At 37.9% G+C, this 20,392-nt stretch overlaps 1 protein-coding gene across 1 annotated transcript; it reads right to left on the bottom strand.

Moving 5' to 3' along the window:
- Positions 1 to 2,686: 2,686 nt before the first annotated feature.
- masp2 (mannan-binding lectin serine peptidase 2) lies at positions 2,687 to 16,926 on the bottom strand. The gene is made up of 5 exons (XM_034171638.1): positions 16,387 to 16,926; positions 16,117 to 16,294; positions 13,440 to 13,571; positions 3,107 to 3,303; positions 2,687 to 2,891 (listed from the first exon to the last, which is right to left on the bottom strand). The coding sequence occupies exons 1-5, from the start codon at positions 16,636 to 16,638 to the stop codon at positions 2,736 to 2,738; spliced, it is 915 nt and encodes a 304-aa protein (XP_034027529.1). The 5' UTR covers positions 16,639 to 16,926; the 3' UTR covers positions 2,687 to 2,735.
- Positions 16,927 to 20,392: the final 3,466 nt, after the last annotated feature.

Raw genomic sequence — 20,392 nt, 5'->3', positions numbered from 1 at the left:
GATAAACAAACACAGTGGCTGAAGACATTAAAACCGTTACACATTTCACTCATGGTACCAACATGAAATGTAAGTCATTCATGGTAATTGCAACATGAGACTTATCTAAACTGGCTAAATGAAATGAGCTACAAAAACACAATATATCAATAACACTAAACTAACATAAACCACAATAACATTTAAAACCTCAAAACCCTGAACTCCCATGGTGCACTGCAGCACAGCATGCACACAGAGGCCAATTGGCTATTATAGACTAATCAGTCGTGCCCACAGTCAGAAAGGAAATTTTAAAAGAAGTACACAACTAGTGACAATGCAAAAAATAGTGGGGCAGATATTGCATAACTTACAGTACTGTCAGCACTGATGTACATGTCAGACATAAACTGAGTGGCAGCATGCGGCTGAAAAATATTTCCCAACAATCGGTTGATGGGTTCAAGGTGTGTGTGTGTAATTCCTGTGGAATTGGTTTCAGTTGGGCTAAATGGTTTGATCAAGGTTGGGTATAAGAGTGGTCAATTGTGCCATCATGACTCAGTGTCTCGGCGAATTAAATAAAAGTTAACTGTCTGCAAGCAATTGCTGTAGTTTTGTCATGTAAGCAGAGTCCATGCCTTCAAGGCAGTCTGCGCACTTCATGTTACAAACCGTATGTTCCGTGTGGTGACCAATCACATCAACCTGGTGGCCTGCTGGGCTTCAAATGTTCTGCTGGCGTATGGGTCAGTGAATGGTTCGCTAAGTTGCTGTAAACTACGAGGTAGCTATAATATATGCAGCAACAAAACAGAGCTACTTTCCAAAAAGTGCAAAGTGAAAAAGCAGCATTTCTAATAAAAATTATAAATCGGCCACATTCACACGGCCTCTTTTACCTCACACTTTTAAAACACATGAGAGGCAATTCCTTTTGTGCAGAACTGTATAATGGCTGTTTTTATATCAGACTGAGGATCAGAACAAGTTACATAATGTATGAAGGTTAAATGGCTAGTAGTCTGAACAACCGTTTCTGCCAGGGCTAAAATTTGATGTGAATGGAGCAGAATATTTTATGGTTTGCTAGCTTGAGGACTGTTTTATGTGTCAAAAGCCACCAGTGACAGGCTCAGTTCTGCTCATCAGCTAAGGGTTATTAGCAGAGCTAGCTCTTTTGTTAGCAGATTAGCTTTTCAGTCAATTTTGAAAAACTAGGCTGTCCAATTAGCTATCACTAAATTTAGTTCAGCTAATTTAAGTTGGCTTAGTTTTTCTTTTCATAGAGCTGAACACTTAAAAACTTTTCTAAATCCCAAAATTATATGTGTTTGTTCCTTTTGGAGCTTATATACTAATGCAATAAGCGAAACTGACACTGCGCGAAGGCAACAAATTTGCTAGTTTGAGGATCGTTTTATGTCAAAAGCCTTGTACAGTCACATCCAGTGGCAGGCTCATTTTTACTAATCAGCTAACAGCTAATTAGCAAAGCTAATTTTTTGTTAGCAGATTACCTTTACAGTCAACTCTGAAAACAAGTCAGCTTACTTTTTTGAAATAAGACGAACAGATAAAAACATTGTTAACCTCAAAGTTATACGCTTGCTCTTTTTTGGAGCTAATTAGCCCTATTGACGTTTCAAATCCCGCAAAACTTCAGAGAGGTCGCCGCACTGCGAGATCTCAATAACATTGAGAACTGCATTGAGACGCTCTGATCAGGCCGCACTTTAACAGCTGCACATGAACAACACCATTAACATCACAACATAAAACTATTTTTATATTGTGCCTAAAACTCTCATGAATATATTCCCTGGGTTTATAGACGTTATTGCATTTGTTTTATGTAAACATGCGAGAATCACAGGTTGTCTCCGTTATTTTCAATGGGAGCTGCTGTGAGCTAAGCTCGCTTCCTGATCATGTCGTTCAAGGAGAAAACGAAGTTTGCTCTTTATTGTCCTTTACAACACTGTTTGTCCTCTTTGTTCCAGACTAACATATATAAGATGTCTGAAATTCGGTTTGCGTTTATTAAATTCCACGCAGATTAAACATAGCAGATACGGATTATTTGTTATAATTGTTTTAGCAAGTTTTCAGGGTATCATGCAGCAGTCGCTTATTAACGTGATGAAAAGCATATTTATTTACAACTGTCATCGTGTTGATTCTCTATATGTTGTTGACTGCAGCAACTCTCTGGCATGCAAGGGATTATGGGATACGTCAGTAGGGCAAATAGAGTGCCACACTGTTTGTATTTTTTCATAACTGATGAAAATAAAGTTCAAGACATATTCAGTGACTTGGAAATGTTCATGTATCCATCCCCTGACTTGTCTGAAGAAAACTGGCAATTAAACTGATTGTTTACAGGTATTATACCAAAGGGGCTGATTACTTGTGCAACCCATCATCTTGGCTTTTATATTTTTAATTAATTTATGTCAAGTTGTAGAGATTTACTTTCAGTTTGAGTCTAAGGAAGATCATTTAGAAATTTTATATTGAGAAGCCTGATTTACTTTTTTATTTGTAATGCCAAAAACAAATTAAAATGCGTGAAATACCAAACGGTATGAATACTTTTGCAAGCCACTGTAGTTACAACTTGTTGATTTGAATGAATACCCATTTCAAAAACACTGCAACTCACTGTCAATGAAAATGCAGTAAATCTCACTAAAACACAATGTGTAATGTGTAAATGAATAAAGTTTGAAGCATCAGTCTATGCGGGATTAAGCACTGGTGCTGCTGTATTTGATCTTCCATCCCTTGTTTTTTCCACTTGTGTCAGACCTGAATTTAATGTGTACTTTGTGGCTTCCCGTGTCAATGCGATCTGGTGGCTTTGCTCCACAGAAGGGCCCATAGTCTTGTCCAGCTGTTGAAATCTTGTAGGAGAGGGACAACAAATAGTAAAGGAGATAATTGTTCCATTAAATTCCTGATTGATTGATACATGGCTAACTTTAAATATGCAGGAAAGCGCGCAGCTGTTCATATATCACCAGAGGAGGACAAGTCAGTAACAGATGGTCTCCACAGGCATGAGGAGGAATATGTTGCGTATTCATAAAATCTTTTATCTATAGCTCACATGACTAACCTTCAACCAGTCGTATGGACAAGGAGCTTCTGGGTGCCCCTCTATGTCAAAGGGTTGCAGGAAGTCCAGGATTATCCTATGGCCCTCCGGCACATGGATGGTGTGGTCACACTGGCTCATGGACGGGTAGGGACTTGGGTAACCAGGACTGCTCAGAACCCCTGATAGGTTGGTCATCACCTGGGTGTGGCAGGGTACTGCAAGGGAGACTCACACACTCATTAACCGTCTCTAAATTTTTCACAGTTTTACTCTTGACATCATTCCCACGTCGCTTCACAAAACTCAAAAACTAATGTTCCATCAGACTTGATCTGACATGTCCTTTAGGTTGAATGTCTCCTCTCAACAACGAGCCAGGTCTGGAAGCAGATCTTCCACCAACTGTCGGAGGGGTGTACCAGGTATCTGAAAAAGTACGCTAATAAACTATACATGTATGAAGAGATGGCTAAAGAATGAACCAGTCAGATTAAGCCAAGCGTAAACTTTATATGCGAGTTGTTGTGTCCCTGTGAGGTTGATGTCATTGGACCACATCAGTCTTCACCATCATGTGGTTTCAGTGGGTGAATGTCTTCACTGGTGTGCCATTCAACTCCTTTTGGGATATTAACCCACAACAACAACCTCACAATCTTCTTGCTGTGAGGTGTTACTGCTAATCAACACACAACCGTGTTCACTGTAAAACTCAAATGAGTTAGATGAACTCAAACCATTTGAGGGAACCGACTGCTTTAAACCATTTGAGTTTGCCAACTTGAATGAAATCATTTTCAAAAATTTAATTGTTAAAGTTTTAGTCACTGAACAATTTATTGTTAATTAAACTTATGTAAATCTAGTTTATGTTTTTCAATAAAAAAAAGTGACAAATTTCTGCGTAAACAATTTGGATTCTTTGGTTTACTTGTTGACTCTGCGTTGTGTTGTTATGACTCCGCCCATTCGCTCCCCTCGGGAAGCACACTCACGATCTCTGGCATGGAAGTCAGACTCTAACCAGAAGGCTAAAATCCAGGCCTCTGGACTTGTGACCAGAGAATTCTTTTGAGCTGTTGGGAGTGAGGTTTACTAACTACATATGCACAGCAACACCTGCTGGCCTCTGTTACATAAACTCAAATAAAATGAGTGAATGGAATACAATGGAAATACATCAGCAACACCTAAATACCCCAAAACTTTAAATGCACTTAAAGGAACTGAGTTATGACAACAATTCATTTTTGAGTTAGTTTAATTAATGGAAATGAGTGATTATAACTTTTTTCAAAGTTTGAGTTACATTAACTTAATTATTGTATTAAAATGGAGTGTTCGGTTTAACAGTGTTGCTATATGAGCGACCTGAGCAGCTAACTGACTCAAAAACTAAGTGAATATAAAGTTAACAAAATTAAGATAACTACACAATAACTCATCTAGTCCAAACTGAATACATAATTGAACATTAAAAAAACAAAACAAAATGAATATAGCCAACCAAATCTAAAGCAAGCTGAACATAAAAATGAAAGTAATATCAATAACTATACACTAATGGGTTATCAAATCAAATCAATTTTATTTATATAGCGCCAAATCACAACAAACAGTTGCCCCAAGGCGCCTTATATTGTAAGGCAAGGCCATACAATAATTACGGAAAAACCCCAACGGTCAAAACGACCCCCTGTGAGCAAGCACTTGGCAACAGTGGGAAGGAAAAACTCCCTTTTAACAGGAAGAAACCTCCAGCAGAACCAGGCTCAGGAAGGTGCAGTCTTCTGCTGGGACTAGTTGGGGCTGAGGGAGAGAACCAGGAAAAAGACATGCTGTGGAGGGGAGCAGAGATCAATCACTAATGATTATATGCAGAGTGGTGCATACAGAGCAAAAAGAGAAAGAAACACTCAGTGCATCATGGGAACCCCCCAGCAGTCTAAGTCTATAGCAGCATAACTAAGGGATGGTTCAGGGTCACCTGATCCAGCCCTAACTATAAGCTTTAGCAAAAAGGAAAGTTTTAAGCTTAATCTTAAAAGTAGAGAGGGTGTCTGTCTCCCTGATCTGAATTGGGAGCTGGTTCCACAGGAGAGGAGCCTGAAAGCTGAAGGCTCTGCCTCCCATTCTACTCTTACAAACCCTAGGAACTACAAATAAGCCTGCAGTCTGAGAGCAAAGCGCTCTATTGGGGTGATATGGTACAATGAGGTCCCTAAGATAAGATGGGACCTGATTATTCAAAACCTTATAAGTAAGAAGAAGAATTTTAAATTCTATTCTAGAATTAACAGGAAGCCAATGAAGAGAGGCCAATATGGGTGAGATATGCTCTCTCCTTCTAGTCCCCGTCAGTACTCTAGCTGCAGCATTTTGAATTAACTGAAGGCTTTTCAGGGAACTTTTATGACAACCTGATAATAATGAATTACAATAGTCCAGCCTAGAGGAAATAAATGCATGAATTAGTTTTTCAGCATCACTGAGACAAGACCTTTCTAATTTTAGAGATATTGCGCAAATGCAAAAAAGCAGTCCTACATATTTGTTTAATATGCGCATTGAATGACATATCCGGATCAAAAATGACTCCAAGATTTCTCACAGTATTACTAGAGGTCAGGGTAATGCCATCCAGAGTAAGGATCTGGTTAGACACCATGTTTCTAAGATTTGTGGGGCCAAGTACAATAACTTCAGTTTTATCTGAGTTTAAAAGCAGGAAATTAGAGGTCATCCATGTCTTTATGTCTGTAAGACAATCCTGCAGTTTAGCTAATTGGTGTGTGTCCTCTGGCTTCATGGATAGATAAAGCTGGGTATCATCTGCGTAACAATGAAAATTTAAGCAATGCCGTCTAATAATACTGCCTAAGGGAAACGTATAAAGTGAATAAACTTGGTCCTAGCACAGAACCTTGTGGATCTCCATAATTTACATGAACAAATTGTAATCTATTAGATAAATATGATTCAAACCACCGCAGTGCAGTGCCTTTAATACCTATGGCATGCTCTAATCTCTGTAATAAAATTTTATGGTCAACAGTATCAAAAGCAGCACTGAGGTCTAACAGAACAAGCACAGAGATGAGTCCACTGTCTGAGGCCATAAGAAGATCATTTGTAACCTTCACTAATGCTGTTTCTGTACTATGATGAATTCTAAAACCTGACTGAAACTCTTCAAATAGACCATTCCTCTGCAGATGATCAGTTAGCTGTTTTACAACTACCCTTTCAAGAATTTTTGAGAGAAAAGGAAGGTTGGAGATTGGCCTATAATTAGCTAAGATAGCTGGGTCAAGTGATGGCTTTTTAAGTAATGGTTTAATTACTGCCACCTTAAAAGCCTGTGGTACATAGCCAACTAATAAAGATAGATTGATCATATTTAATATCGAAGCATTAATTAATGGTAGGGCTTCCTTGAGCAGCCTGGTAGGAATGGGGTCTAATAGACATGTTGATGGTTTGGAGGAAGTAACTAATGAAAATAACTCAGACAGAACAATCGGAGAGAAAGAGTCTAACCAAATACCGGCATCACTGAAAGCAGCCAAAGATAACGATACGTCTTTGGGATGGTTATGAGTAATTTTTTCTCTAATAGTTAAAATTTTATTAGCAAAGAAAGTCATGAAGTCATTACTAGTTAAAGTTAAAGGAATACTCGGCTCAATGGAGCTCTGACTCTTTGTCAGCCTGGCTACAGTGCTGAAAAGAAACCTGGGGTTGTTCTTATTTTCTTCAATTAGCGATGAGTAGTAAGATGTCCTAGCTTTACGGAGGGCTTTTTTATAGAGCAACAGACTCTTTTTCCAGGCTAAGTGAAGATCTTCTAAATTAGTGAGACGCCATTTCCTCTCCAACTTACGGGTTATCTGCTTTAAGCTGCGAGTTTGTGAGTTATACCACGGAGTCAGGCACTTCTGATTTAAAGCTCTCTTTTTCAGAGGAGCTACAGCATCCAAAGTTGTCTTCAATGAGGATGTAAAACTATTGACGAGATACTCTATCTCACTTACAGAGTTTAGGTAGCTACTCTGCACTGTGTTGGTATAAGGCATTAGAGAACATAAAGAAGGAATCATATCCTTAAACCTAGTTACAGCGCTTTCTGAAAGACTTCTAGTGTAATGAAACTTATTCCCCACTGCTGGGTAGTCCATCAGAGTAAATGTAAATGTTATTAAGAAATGATCAGACAGAAGGGAGTTTTCAGGGAATACTGTTAAGTCTTCAATTTCCATACCATAAGTCAGAACAAGATCTAAGATATGATTAAAGTGGTGGGTGGACTCATTTACATTTTGAGCAAAGCCAATTGAGTCTAATAATAGATTAAATGCAGTGTTGAGGCTGTCATGCTCAGCATCTGTGTGGATGTTAAAATCACCCACTATAATTATTTTATCTGAGCTAAGCACTAAGTCAGACAAAAGGTCTGAAAATTCACAGAGAAACTCTCAGTAACGACCAGGTGGACGATAGATAACAACAAATAAAACTGTTTTTTGGGACTTCCAATTTGGATGGACAAGACTAAGAGTCAAGCTTTCAAATGAATTAAAGCTCTGTCTGGGTTTTTGATTAATTAATAAGCTGGAATGGAAGATTGCTGCTAATCATCCGCCCCGGCCCGTGCTACGAGCATTCTGGCAGTTAGTGTGACTCGGGGGTGTTGACTCATTTAAACTAACATATTCATCCTGCTGTAACCAGGTTTCTGTAAGGCAGAATAAATCAATATGTTGATTAATTATTATATCATTTACTAACAGGGACTTAGAAAAGAGATACCTAATGTTTAATAGACCACATTTAACTGTTTTATTCTGTGGTGCAGTTGAAGGTGCTATATTATTTTTTCTTTTTGAATTTTTATGCTTAAATAGATTTTTGCTGGTTATTGGTGGTCTGGGAGCAGGCACCGTCTCTACGGGGATGGGGTAATGAGGGGATGGCACGGGGAGAGAAGCTGCAGAGAGGTGTGTAAGACTACAACTCTGCTTCCTGGTCCCAACCCTGGACAGTCACGGTTTGGAGGATTTAAGAAAATTGGCCAGATTTCTAGAAATGAGTGCTGCTCCATCCAAAGTGGGATGGATGCCGTCTCTCCTAACAAGACCAGGTTTTCCCCAGAAGCTTTGCCAATTATCTATGAAGCCCACCTCATTTTTTTTATTTATTTATTTATTTTTGTTATAAAACAGATTCTACTCCAATTACAGTTTTTTCCACAAATCTGATTGGTTAATTGTGTGAGATTTCAGACTGTATAATATTGAGGTAACGGTGCAAAATATTTGACTGTTTCACATTTGGATGTATTACTCCGCGCCCTGACCAGTGTTCTGACAAGATGTCATTTCTGTCGACAGCCCAGCTTTCCACCCAGCTGCACATACGCAATATTGTCGGGATGCGGAACTGTCGATTTATGCGATAAGACACACAATTTGACAGAACACCAGTTGCGTGCACTGCTATGCAGATGTCATAATGCCGTTAGCTGAGAGCGAGAGAGTCGTGTACCGACACCACTGTCAAAATGGGTGAATTTAAGCTACCATACGAAAGTATTGATGTGGATTCTGACACAGAATTACCATTTCACATTTGATGGATTTTCACATTTGATACATTAGTCCGCGCCCTGACCGCTGTTGGAGCGACACTACCTCATAGTAAGCCTTGCCGACCGAATTACCTACAGAAAAATAAACCGTGGAATTGGAATAGAATGGGAATAACCCCCTTGTGTCTGATGATTTGCGGACGTTCATGCTGTTATATGGTCGCAAATATCCATTTTACCGCTCTGCTAACGCATTACCAGTAAAGCTCAATTTGCGACCGTATAACCAGCATGAACGTCCGCAAATCATCAGACAACAGGGTTATTCCCTAAATATAAAGCGAGCTATAGCTCATCCTAACTAAATATAAATCTAATAATATTATATGAAAAGCTATCTAAATGCAAAGGTAACAACTGAACTGAATCTAAAGCTAATTGATCATAATAACCAAATAAACTTAACAGAGTTTATAGTGAAATGAAACTATGAACATATAAATGAACTGAATATAAAGCTAACGGAATCTAATACTAATGACTATAAAACTAATTGAATATAAAATCAAACTAAATGTTAAGATAACAGAACTTATAGTGAACTCAATCTAAAGGTAACTGAACATATAGGCTACCTGAATATAAACTAACAATACTGAAAAACTAAACAAAAGTAAATCTAGCAGAATTCATAGCTTACTGATTCTAAAGTTAATTCAACATATAAACTAAGTGAATATGTAGCTAAATGATGTTTAACATAAAGCTATCCGACCACATGTAAACATATATAAAATATATAAACAAATTTAAATTAATGCCAACTGAACAGAAAAATGTAGTGATAAGCAAAAGGAAGATAAAGGGTAACTGAATATAAATCCGTCTGAATCCAAAACAACCTGAACACAAATTTATCTGGTGGCAAAAAAATAAATCGATGAAAGAATAAATAAAGTTAAACACATGTATAAAGTTAAATTATTTTAAAATGTTCACACAAAACTAAAAGAACACAATCAAATACAAAATGAATCTAAAAAGTAACAAAATGCAGAGGTAGAGGAATAATAAAGCTGACTGTATCAAAAGGAAAAGATATTACTACATTTTATTTCTTTAACATGTTTCAAGAGCTAATTGTTATATGGCTGGGGGGGCCTGGCTGCCGGTTTGTTTCTGTTTTTTGGTTTTCCTCCCAGGTGGCTTGCGTTTGGGACTGAATGGCTGTGTTGCTGAGGCTGTCAGGACCTCACCCTGATCACCTGCGACTCGTCAGGACTCACAGCTGTGGTGCATCTGGATGGATTGGAACATGTTGGCATTTAAGACTGGAGTGCACAGTGTGTATTTGCCAGAGACTCGACCTTGTGACCAGACGGGTGAGATCGTCGTCTCGGGAGCCATCTCATCAACAGCGGATGCTGAGAACGTCCAGGTTTGATGCACAGTCTGTGAAAGAGGAGGGGGTGAGGTCTCACGCTCGTCAGCACACTTCCTGAGGTACGTTAGATTTTGTGACTAACAGTTATACAGTCAGTAAATGTGGTGTCCCTCACACCTTATTGTATTGAGCTGTTTGTTAGTCATGTATCAGCTTCCACTGCAGTGGAGTTTTGTGAACTGGATGTTCCATGCCTGCAGGTTGGGAAGCTGATCAGTAATCAAGCCAGGAAGTGTTTGCTGTTTGTACACCTTTAAGTGTTCTGTGTGTAGAGTGTGGACTCACATAATGGTTCCTTCTTTCACAGACTCGGTTGTTGCGGCCACCTGGGGGGTGTCGGCGGGGTCCTTGGGTCCGAAACAGCTTCTGGCTCCGGACCGTTAGCGCTGCTGGGAGCGCACCACGCCAGGCCGCAACTTTTTGTTATATTATCACTGTTATGTATTAAATTCAGTTAGCCTTTGAACCGTGCTCTGCTTATTTCATACTGGGTCCTTCAAACGCTGGTCGGTTCTCCGAGCTGCGTCCGACACATAACACTAATATAAAATTCAAACATTTTAAAATGTTCCTAGAATGTTAAAATCATGCTACCTTTTCAAGTACGGATTTCATTGCACATGTACCTGTGCATCAAAAATATGACCATAAATACTGACCGTAAATATCTGTCCAACCAAGGAGGGCAGAGGTTATGTGGTCGTTACTCAAACACTGATTTATATATTCAGATATGGTCACTGTGTCAGTGAAGAGCTGAACTTGTACTGCTGTTGAAGTCCACCTCAAAATGTATTTTTTGATCCCTTTAACTTAGAGGAGAGTGCAATAGGTTTTCTCATTCTTTAGCAGTCTCACCTTACCTCCAACAAAATGACCTCAGCAGAGGTAAATAGTCTTTTCTCTAAGTGCACCATCTCTGTACATAAACGTCTCCTACCAGTGAGAGTTATAACATACTTTGTACTGAAAGGAGTTCAAAGGATTAAAACAGGACTCTTTAGTGTTAAGAAATAGAAATGGTTTGGTTTGTATCTTTGGTGATTCATCATCATGCCTGCATACGCTTGTGTGTGTGTGTGTGTGTGTGTGTGTGTACACATCTACTTTACATGTGGCCTGAAGAACCTGAAACATGCCCCACTCTGTCAACATTGCAATTTAAACTAAAATATGAATGAATAACTGCAAATTATATTAAAGCAATATATTCCAAAACAGGAGGTTAGATGATCCTTACCTGTATCTATCAGAATCAAAGATTTCAGAACTGAATATACCTTATTTATAGAGTTACTGAGAAAAAAAATTTGTGGACCCACTCACTCACTGACTCACTGAATCCATTAAGCCCACCATCATCGTGCAAATTACAGGGAAAACTAGGAGACATCACCAGTGATGTCGGTCGTTACTCTAATCTGACCACTTTTTTTTAGTAACGAGTAATCTAACGCGTTAATCTTTCCAAATCAATAATCAGATTAAAGTTACTTCTCCAAGTCACTGTGCGTTACTATTATTTTTACATTGTGGGTCGATAACAGCATTAAACTTGGTCTGTGGGCAGGAGGTTGGAGTTCAACTGAACTGCCCACTTTAAGTGAGCTGTGAGCTTTTCATCCACGTTTTTTTTCTGCAGCAGCTCGTCCTCACCTCTTAAAGCGCGGTGATCAGCACACCTGCACTGAGTTTTACAAAGACATTTTTATACTTTTTTTCCTCCTTTATTTAGAATTCTGAGCTGAGCCGCTCCGTATCGTCTCGTTAAAAACAGCTGATCCTCCGCGACGCGTCAACAACTAACACTATTTTCCACTCAAATGCACCTAAACTCTCTTTCTGAGGACCACATGATGTGAAAACGCAATGAAACTTTCTTACCTGTAAATCTGGTCCTGTTTTCTGCATAAATAAATGTTATCCATTCTTTGTGCTCAAACGCCAAAGCAGGGGCGAATCCAGATGGAATGGGGGCGTGGGGCAAGGATGTGCCCCCCTCACAACACCCCTAGATTAAAGGTGCAATTTTGAAGCCGTTTTTTATTACAACTACTAATATTGCTTAAAATAATAATAATTTCGACAAGTAAAATGTTTAGAGAGAATTTAAATGTTAGAAAAATGTTAGAATTTAATAGTTACATTTATAAACAATGCAGGTTCGAAATTGCAAGTTTTACTGTTACAGTGCTGTCAACAGTTAAATATGAGGTCAAGAGAGAGGTCTTTATTTTACTTTTTTATAAAACAAGTATTTATTTTCATTGAAGTCAAGAAAGGGTGACTATAAAGTGAGTTTTGGCAAAACAGGTATCATTGTCATGTTGACATGGGTTGTTGTCGGCAGCTGGGGAAAGTAACTAAAAAAGTAACTAGTAATCTAACTTAGTTACTTTTACAATTGAGTAATCAGGAAAGTAACTAAGTTACTTTTTCAAGGAGTAATCAGTAATTGGATTACTTTTTCAAAGTAACTGTGGCAACACTGGACATCACCTAATAACATCTACCAAATAGGGCAAAATGGTCTTGATCAAATGATTATTTATCTGTTTCTGATGAGGAGAATTACGTGTTGTGATGTCACATCAACACATGGGCCGGGGGAGTCAGAGGGATTGCAGACTCTCATTTACTGTTTTGCACATACTCTTCAGAGCGTCGAAGCTGTTGCATGATGATGAATAAGTAATGGATGACACCAGTGAGTGCATTATTACTGAAAAGTATTTTTCCTAGTCTGCTGAGACGTCTCCTCCTGATATCATAAATGATGGGATTCATTTAGTTGTGTTTTGTGCAGCTGTGCACATGCAGATGTTGATACAGATGAAAACAAATGAGTGCTGCAAAAAATTTTAAAAAGCCATAAAAGTTCATATTGGCTAATGAGCAAAAATCTGTGGGTGGATAATCATTTTCACTTATTCATTGCACAATGTTTTGTTGCTGTTTTCCTCGAGCAAAGAATAATAATTTAAGACACATCATCAGCTAATTGTGATTAATTACCTTGTGTCAGGGTAGTATTAGTCTTGCAGACAGGTCAGATCAGTTTTTAATGTCATTTTGAAACTGCTTTTCCCAGAGGAATTGGCAGTAATTAACCTTGTCCCACACTAACTGGAGGACATCAACTATTTAATGCTTTAGTGTGAGGAATTAGTTATGACGGACCAACTATGATTTTGAAAGACGAGATATAAGTTTCATTGGAGGTGTTGTAGTTCCAGTCAGCAAATGTTGTGGACCGAGCCCCAGTTTCCACAGCAGTCTGATAAACGTGCATCTTCAGCTTTGGCCTGTGTCTGTCTTACCCGTGCACGATCTTGTGTTGTCATGGAGAAGGTATCCTTGTCTGCAAGTGCAGTAATATCCACCGATGTAATTGTGGCATAAATGTTCACACACAGATTCTCCGTTCATAGTGGACAGACACTCGTTGATGTCTATAAACACACACACACACACATAGGGATGTGAATACGTAGAGCACACAGTGTGGTCTGCTGGTTTTTCATCTAGCCTGCATATATATATATATATATATAATATTACCATTGCACTCACAAATAATGAATATCTGTGAGTGCAATAAGAATAAGAATATTTATGGTAAGAATATGGTAAGAATATTTCATGAGGTGAAAGTTGGAATGTTCCACTGGATTTTTTTTTTTTTTTGTTTTAGAAGAATGAGCACCAGCCATAAGCTTGTTTAAGTCATCATCTGTCACAAAAAACCCACCATGTTTGCTTTTAAACTAAGCGCTGTCGCCGATAGTGTGAGCGCACAGTGGCCACAGTATGCAATAGCACAAAATGTATAGAACCAAAATTGCACTTTAAATGGACCAAAATGGCAAATGGTATGAATAATCCATAACACATAAGGATCTATTTAGACGTTTTATATACATATATATACACATATATATATATATATATATATATATATATACATATATATATATATATATATATATATATATATACATATACATATATATATATATATATATATATATATATATATATATATATATACATATATATATATATATATACATATACATATATATATATACACACACATATATATATATACATATACATATATATATACATATACATATATATATATACATATATACATACATATATATATATATACATATATATATATATATACACACACACACACGATAAGTAACAGGCCATGCAGTCATTAATACAGATACAATAGAATTCGGTTAAATAAAAATTTTCTTTGTCATGTACAAAATGATAACTGCTCAATATTATGTAAATTTATGCTGCTCAATGTTATAAATTACAAGCAACTATGTGTGTGTGTGTATCTATGTGTATCACTTCTCTCAGTGATTCTAACATTTATTTTGACTTTTATTTCCTTGCAGACAGTATGAAGATATTTCATGTTTTGTGTAGTCAACTTAATTTCATTTAATATATTTGTCCATTTGTTGCAAGCCTGCAGCATCTGTACACCTACTAAGGTACAGCTACAGGAACAAAGCATTATACAGTGTCCTTTTAGCTCCATTCCTGTACCTTCAACAGTGTGTCCTAATTCATTGTCTAAACACATATCAGAACTGTTCAGCCCAAATTTGGTGGCACAGGTGGTAATGTCCAGTGTTCTTCCGAAAGGTTATTTATGACTATTATGCAGTGGTGAACACATGCAGTTTAGCTAGCCAGCTATGCTAATTTGCCAAGCAAATTTTGCTGTTCGTTGATTAGCTTTTCAGCTGACTTTAAAGGCTATTACTGGACCAATTAGCTTACACAATTTTTTTTTTTTTACTTTAAGTCAGGTAACTTTTTAATGGTCAAAGACATTGTAAACCCTAAAATCATGCATGTTTGTTCCTGTTGGAGCTTATACACTAATCCAATCTAAGGAAGCCAACAAGCATCACCTGAGAAGGAGAATGCAAAAAAATAATAATAAAAAAAAAAACAAGCCAAAACTTAATTCATATAAAACCTTGCAGATAGCTGTTAGCTGTCCGGTTGTTAAGTGTGACGTAACGCATCATGTGATTTTCAACTTCCGGCTCCAAACTTTAAAGGGGCACTGTCATTAACATTGAGAACTGCACTGAGACGATCTGATCAGGCTGCACTTAAACCGCTGCACATGGACAACAGCATTAACATTGCAACATAAAACTTTTTGTATATTGTGCCTAAAACTCTCCTGGATATATTAACTGGGTTTTTAGACGTTGTTACTGCATTTGTTTTATGTAAAAATGTCAGACGCTCAGGTTGTTTCTCCGTTATTTTCAATGGGAGTTGCTGTGAGCTGCGATCGCTTCCCGTTCATGTCGTTCGGGGAGAAAGTGAAGTTTGCACTTTAACGTCCTGTTTATTATAATAAATAATTTTTTTTTATAACAAATAGACATGTATATTTTACCTGTGCATAATAAAATATGTAAAGTAAAAGAAATTTTTTTTTTATTAAGTGTTCCAACCATAGAGCCAGACGAATGCGTTTAACGGAGGTGGAGGCGGAGAAGGGAGGGACGGAGGTTTGCGCACAATGTAAACACAAACTAAACTTAAACTGTAAATCCTTAAAAGGATCATACAGACGTAACTTTAATTGTAAACTTGGAGGTCTTTGGACCCGAAAACAGATTTATCACGTGATGCATTACGTCAGCGCTTAACAACCGGGTAGCTTCAGCTAATTGTTTTATGGTTATCAAAGTTAACTTTTAGGTTAGTTGTACCTACTACTGCTGTTACTTTTGAAAAACCTCCATGCTGCTAGTTTAACGCCTCACTCAGTATTACATATCCATCATATTTATAGGTACAGATAAGTCTTGATTTGTCTACAAGAGAGTAAAATCGTACACCCCGCCCCCAACAAACTCCAGTATGCTTTTCTGTGTTTCATTACAGTGACTAACATCGTATCTGCCTCCTGGCAGCAGTGTCACAATCTTGCATCACCTTCTGTGCTGTAAAATGCTTGGAAGCCGGTGAATCGACCTTCGTTAGAGTAGTCACTCTTAAAGACCACTGACATGAGGTTCCCAGCTGACAGGATGACGGTGTTCCTTGGGGCGCTTTCATAATTTTTCTCTTCCTCACCACAGAACCGCAACGTTTCATTCCCCTCTGCCAAAACCTGGTTTGACAAGGTCAAAGGGCTTTGAGTGGGGAAGTGGGCAAAACAAGTTCAGATAAGAGCACTTTGTTGTTGAGGTTTCCATCATGTACCTGAACGTAGTCATATTCACATGGGTTCGAAGGCTCCAAACTGAAATGGGTGAAGTACAGCTTAACCCTGTGGCCTTGCTGGACAGTGATGTTCCACACTATGTGCTGGTTGTCAGGGTATGGCTGGGGGTAGTTGGGGGAGGTGATGTTACCGTACAATCCTGTCATCTCGGCACTCATCAATGCAGGGAAAAGCAAAAATAGGACAAACACACAGCACCCGCTGGCCAACATTAGATGTGATGGCAGCATTTTGGAGGCTTAACTGGAACAAGCAGGCAGTAAGTGACACTTACCTAATCATATCGGCTTCACAACAGCCCTCAGATTTTGTCTGTTTTTGGAATGGTTCACCCTCCACAGTCGGAGGGTAAATGAACCTGCTGTCCCAGCTTTTCGACATTTGTGTCAACAAAGTGAGGCGGACGCATGATCAGTTTGTCATCAGTCTGTGTTTATTCATTCTCCTCCTCTTTAGGTCACAGAAATCTATCACACTGTAGTGAACGTCAGGAATAACTGATCACCCCTTATGTTTGAATAAACTTTATTTGTCCTGATTTATGACTATAAATACCAAAAGTTTGATACTTGTTGCCGTTTCTTTAAAATTACAAATACTTGTAGTGGCCATGGAGGCATATTTAGTGGGGAAGTCATGTATTTGTATTGACTTTGGCAATGTTTTCACAGAGAAAACCTGCCCGCAAGGTTAAATGCCTGGATGACCGACCTTGAGAATATAACTAAGCTAGTAAGGACTTCTTAAAATTGGCTGCTAACTATTGCAATTTTAGAACAGATTATTCTTTGGGGCATAATTTTAAAAAGTAAGAATATGTAGTTGTGACAACCACAAAAGTGTCACATTTGTCTTTATGGAAATAAGAGTAAAATGAATTATTTTATTTTATTTTGAATACAAGTTATTGTATTTTATTTTGAAAAAAGTACCCCCAAGAGTTTTTCATTTCCTTGTGCATTGGTTTGGTTTCCCTATTCAATGTGTATGCTGTAATGTTTGCTCCATGCCAGCAGGGGGCGAGGGCGGGTGACTGGTTTAGCGTCTTGTATTGTGTTTGACTTGATTACTGCAAGATCCTTGAACCTGACAAGCTGTGTCCTCCTTTTTCTGCTGCATCACAGGTTGGTAAATAGGGATGTGAATCGTACAACAACTCACGATTCAATTCGATTCCGATTCTTTGGGTGATGATTCGATTCAGAAACGATTTTCAATTCAAACAGCTCTGAGAAATAGTTATATTACTTTAAAAATGTTTATGTTTAAGAAAATGCAGCTTTACAAGGTTAATCAAGTGATTCTAGATGTAAATTTACTCATCTGCTTTCCTTGTTCAGAGTTGGCTGGCAGTTTAGCGAAGCGCTGGTCAGTCGTCGGCAGATACCGCTGCTCCACTCCTTTTAGCTCCGGGTCATAGCGTAGCATGTGGGAGTTGAAGTGTTTCCGAAGTACTTGACTTTCATTTTGTAGATTTTGCACACTGCATAAGTCATGTCAAGGTCCTTCTTACGCAGCAAATAATAAAATCCAAAATGCGTTCAAACATTTGCCTTCAGCAAAGATGGTGCTGGCTGAATTAGCTCTTCGTCCGCCATGCTAAGCTACAGCTCACGAATGTTTGAAGCACGGCGGACCCTCCCCTCATGGGGACGCTGTAGTACGGAAGACGTTGCCTGACAAACAGCACACACAGCGAGTAAGTAAGACAATGTTTAAAAAAATGCTTTTTTAAAAATAGCTTCTTGGACATTTTGGATCGATTCAGAATCGTAATAAATAGGACGTGAATAGGAACCTTTCAGAGTGGCCTTTTATTGTGGGCAGTCTAAGGCACACCTGTGCACTAATCATGGTGTCTAATCAGCATCTTGATATGGCACACCTGTGAGGTGGGATGGATTATCTCAGCAAAGGAGAAGTGCTCACTATCACAGATTTAGACTGGTTTGTGAACAATATTTGAGGGAAATGGTGATATTGTGTATGTGGAAAAAGTTTTAGATCTTTGAGTTCATCTCATACAAAATGGGAGCAAAACCAAAAGTGTTGCGTTTATATTTTTGTTGAGTGTACTTTCATGAGAAGTTTAAAAGTAACTTGAACATTAAGCTGGTTAATATTACCATTGTCTATACATTTCATTTTGATAAATAGTTTAAAACACTAAGTAGAAGAGTAAGTGAACATGTATTTGGTGAAAAGAGGTTTATTTTGCTATTGCTTTTGTACTGAAAGACATTATGGGTTTTGTATTGACATGGACACTGAAATTCATTGAAAATGCTTAAAGGACATTGACCTTTGAATATGTAAATCATAAAAAAAGCAACATAACACAAGAGTGTATTTGATATGGGAAAACTTTAAAAAATTACTGCAAGATCCTTGAACCTGACAAGCCGTGTCCTCCTTTTTCTCCTGCATCACAGTGTTACAGGAGTCAATCTGTTAACCACGGTGCCGTTGCCACAGTACCTGTTACATAGTCACCAGTGAGGTCAAGCACTGTAGCATCTCGGTCATGCAGGCTAACTAATTAGCATGTAGTATGGCAGGATGTGGTAATGCTGGTACAACCGCTGTAGCAAATAATTATATGAAGGGATTATGTATGTAACAACCAAATGTGGCCTTGGTGATCAACAAGGCTTCAGAAGAAACATAAGTTTTGGTCATTTCATGTGTCAAAAAATGCCAACATGCGCCAAAATCAGAGAATCAGTGATCCTCAGCTGTACCAGGACCAAATACTTTAGCGCTAAATATGCAGCACTACTACTAGTAGTAGTAGTAGAAGGTATAGTTGGGTGGTTCTTTAACTACGGGCACTATTGGCCTTGTAAATGTAATTTCCACCACACCATTGCCTTACAATATAAAGCGCCTTGGGGCAACTGTTTGTTGTGATTTGGTGCTATATACATGTGCTCTGATGTTACTGTTTATCTCCATAGAAACTACCCACACAATCTTTCATACAAACTTTTTAAAGGGACATTATTGTTGTGGTGGAAATTACGGCAATAGTGTGGGACAACTACATTTCGTTTAAAAAAATCACAACAGTTGTATGACATTGAATACCCCAATTATGTTTTGATTATTTTACTGATATTTTATTCAGAGATATTTTAAAACATTAGAAAAAACGTTTGTTTACTATTCATTTTTATCATTGAAGATCATAAGTCTGGGTGTGGGACAAGCACAAAACGGCAATATTTGCATATAATGATGCTGAAAAAAGGTGAAAAAGTCATCATAGACTACTAGGACAAATTTCTTAAAACACTTTCATTGTAAAGATAACTATATAAGTGTGAAATTTTCCCTTTTTTCTTTTTTTCATAAAATATGATCAAGGGACATAAAAGTGCCCGTAGTCTAAGAATCACCCAGTTGCTGTTGTAGTAATGCTGCATATTAAAGTGTCTCCAAGAATAAATCTAAACCCCTAAAAGTTGAATTGCATGTTTCAACACAATGTTGGAATGAAGATATAGAAAATGAAGTGAAGAGATAGTATTAAAAAACAGTATTTTTTACAATTTACTGAAAATGGCATCATCCTATTTTTTAAAAATATTTCACACTTAAGTAGTACATGCAGATTTAAAAAAAAAAAATAGATTAAATAGTGAGCTAATATGACAGTTGCATCCCTAGCTAACAAGCAAAGCCAAACTACCCTGATATCTAGCTAATGTAGCATAGTTAGCACAGCCAATACTGTGAAGGGAGTAAATGCTTACAACTGACTGCAATCATACTGATCTGTTTTTAAGAACAAGCAAACAGAATTTTAGAAAGTTAGATAATGAGATAATTGGATGTTGATGCTAACTTCAGCTAGGTCAATGCCAAATCCCTTCTTGCTTGTCATCCTGCGGCACCTGCACAAAAGTAATGTAAAAGCATGTAACGCTGTGTGACACATGACAGACAGATTTAGGGAGGCAAGCAGACAAGCAAAGAGGCGCA

The sequence above is a fragment of the Thalassophryne amazonica genome, chromosome 6 (genome assembly GCF_902500255.1).
Source record: "Thalassophryne amazonica chromosome 6, fThaAma1.1, whole genome shotgun sequence".
NCBI classification, from domain to species: domain Eukaryota; kingdom Metazoa; phylum Chordata; class Actinopteri; order Batrachoidiformes; family Batrachoididae; genus Thalassophryne; species Thalassophryne amazonica.
Note: the sequence above shows the minus strand (reverse complement) of the source record. Positions and strands in the feature narration are given on the sequence as shown.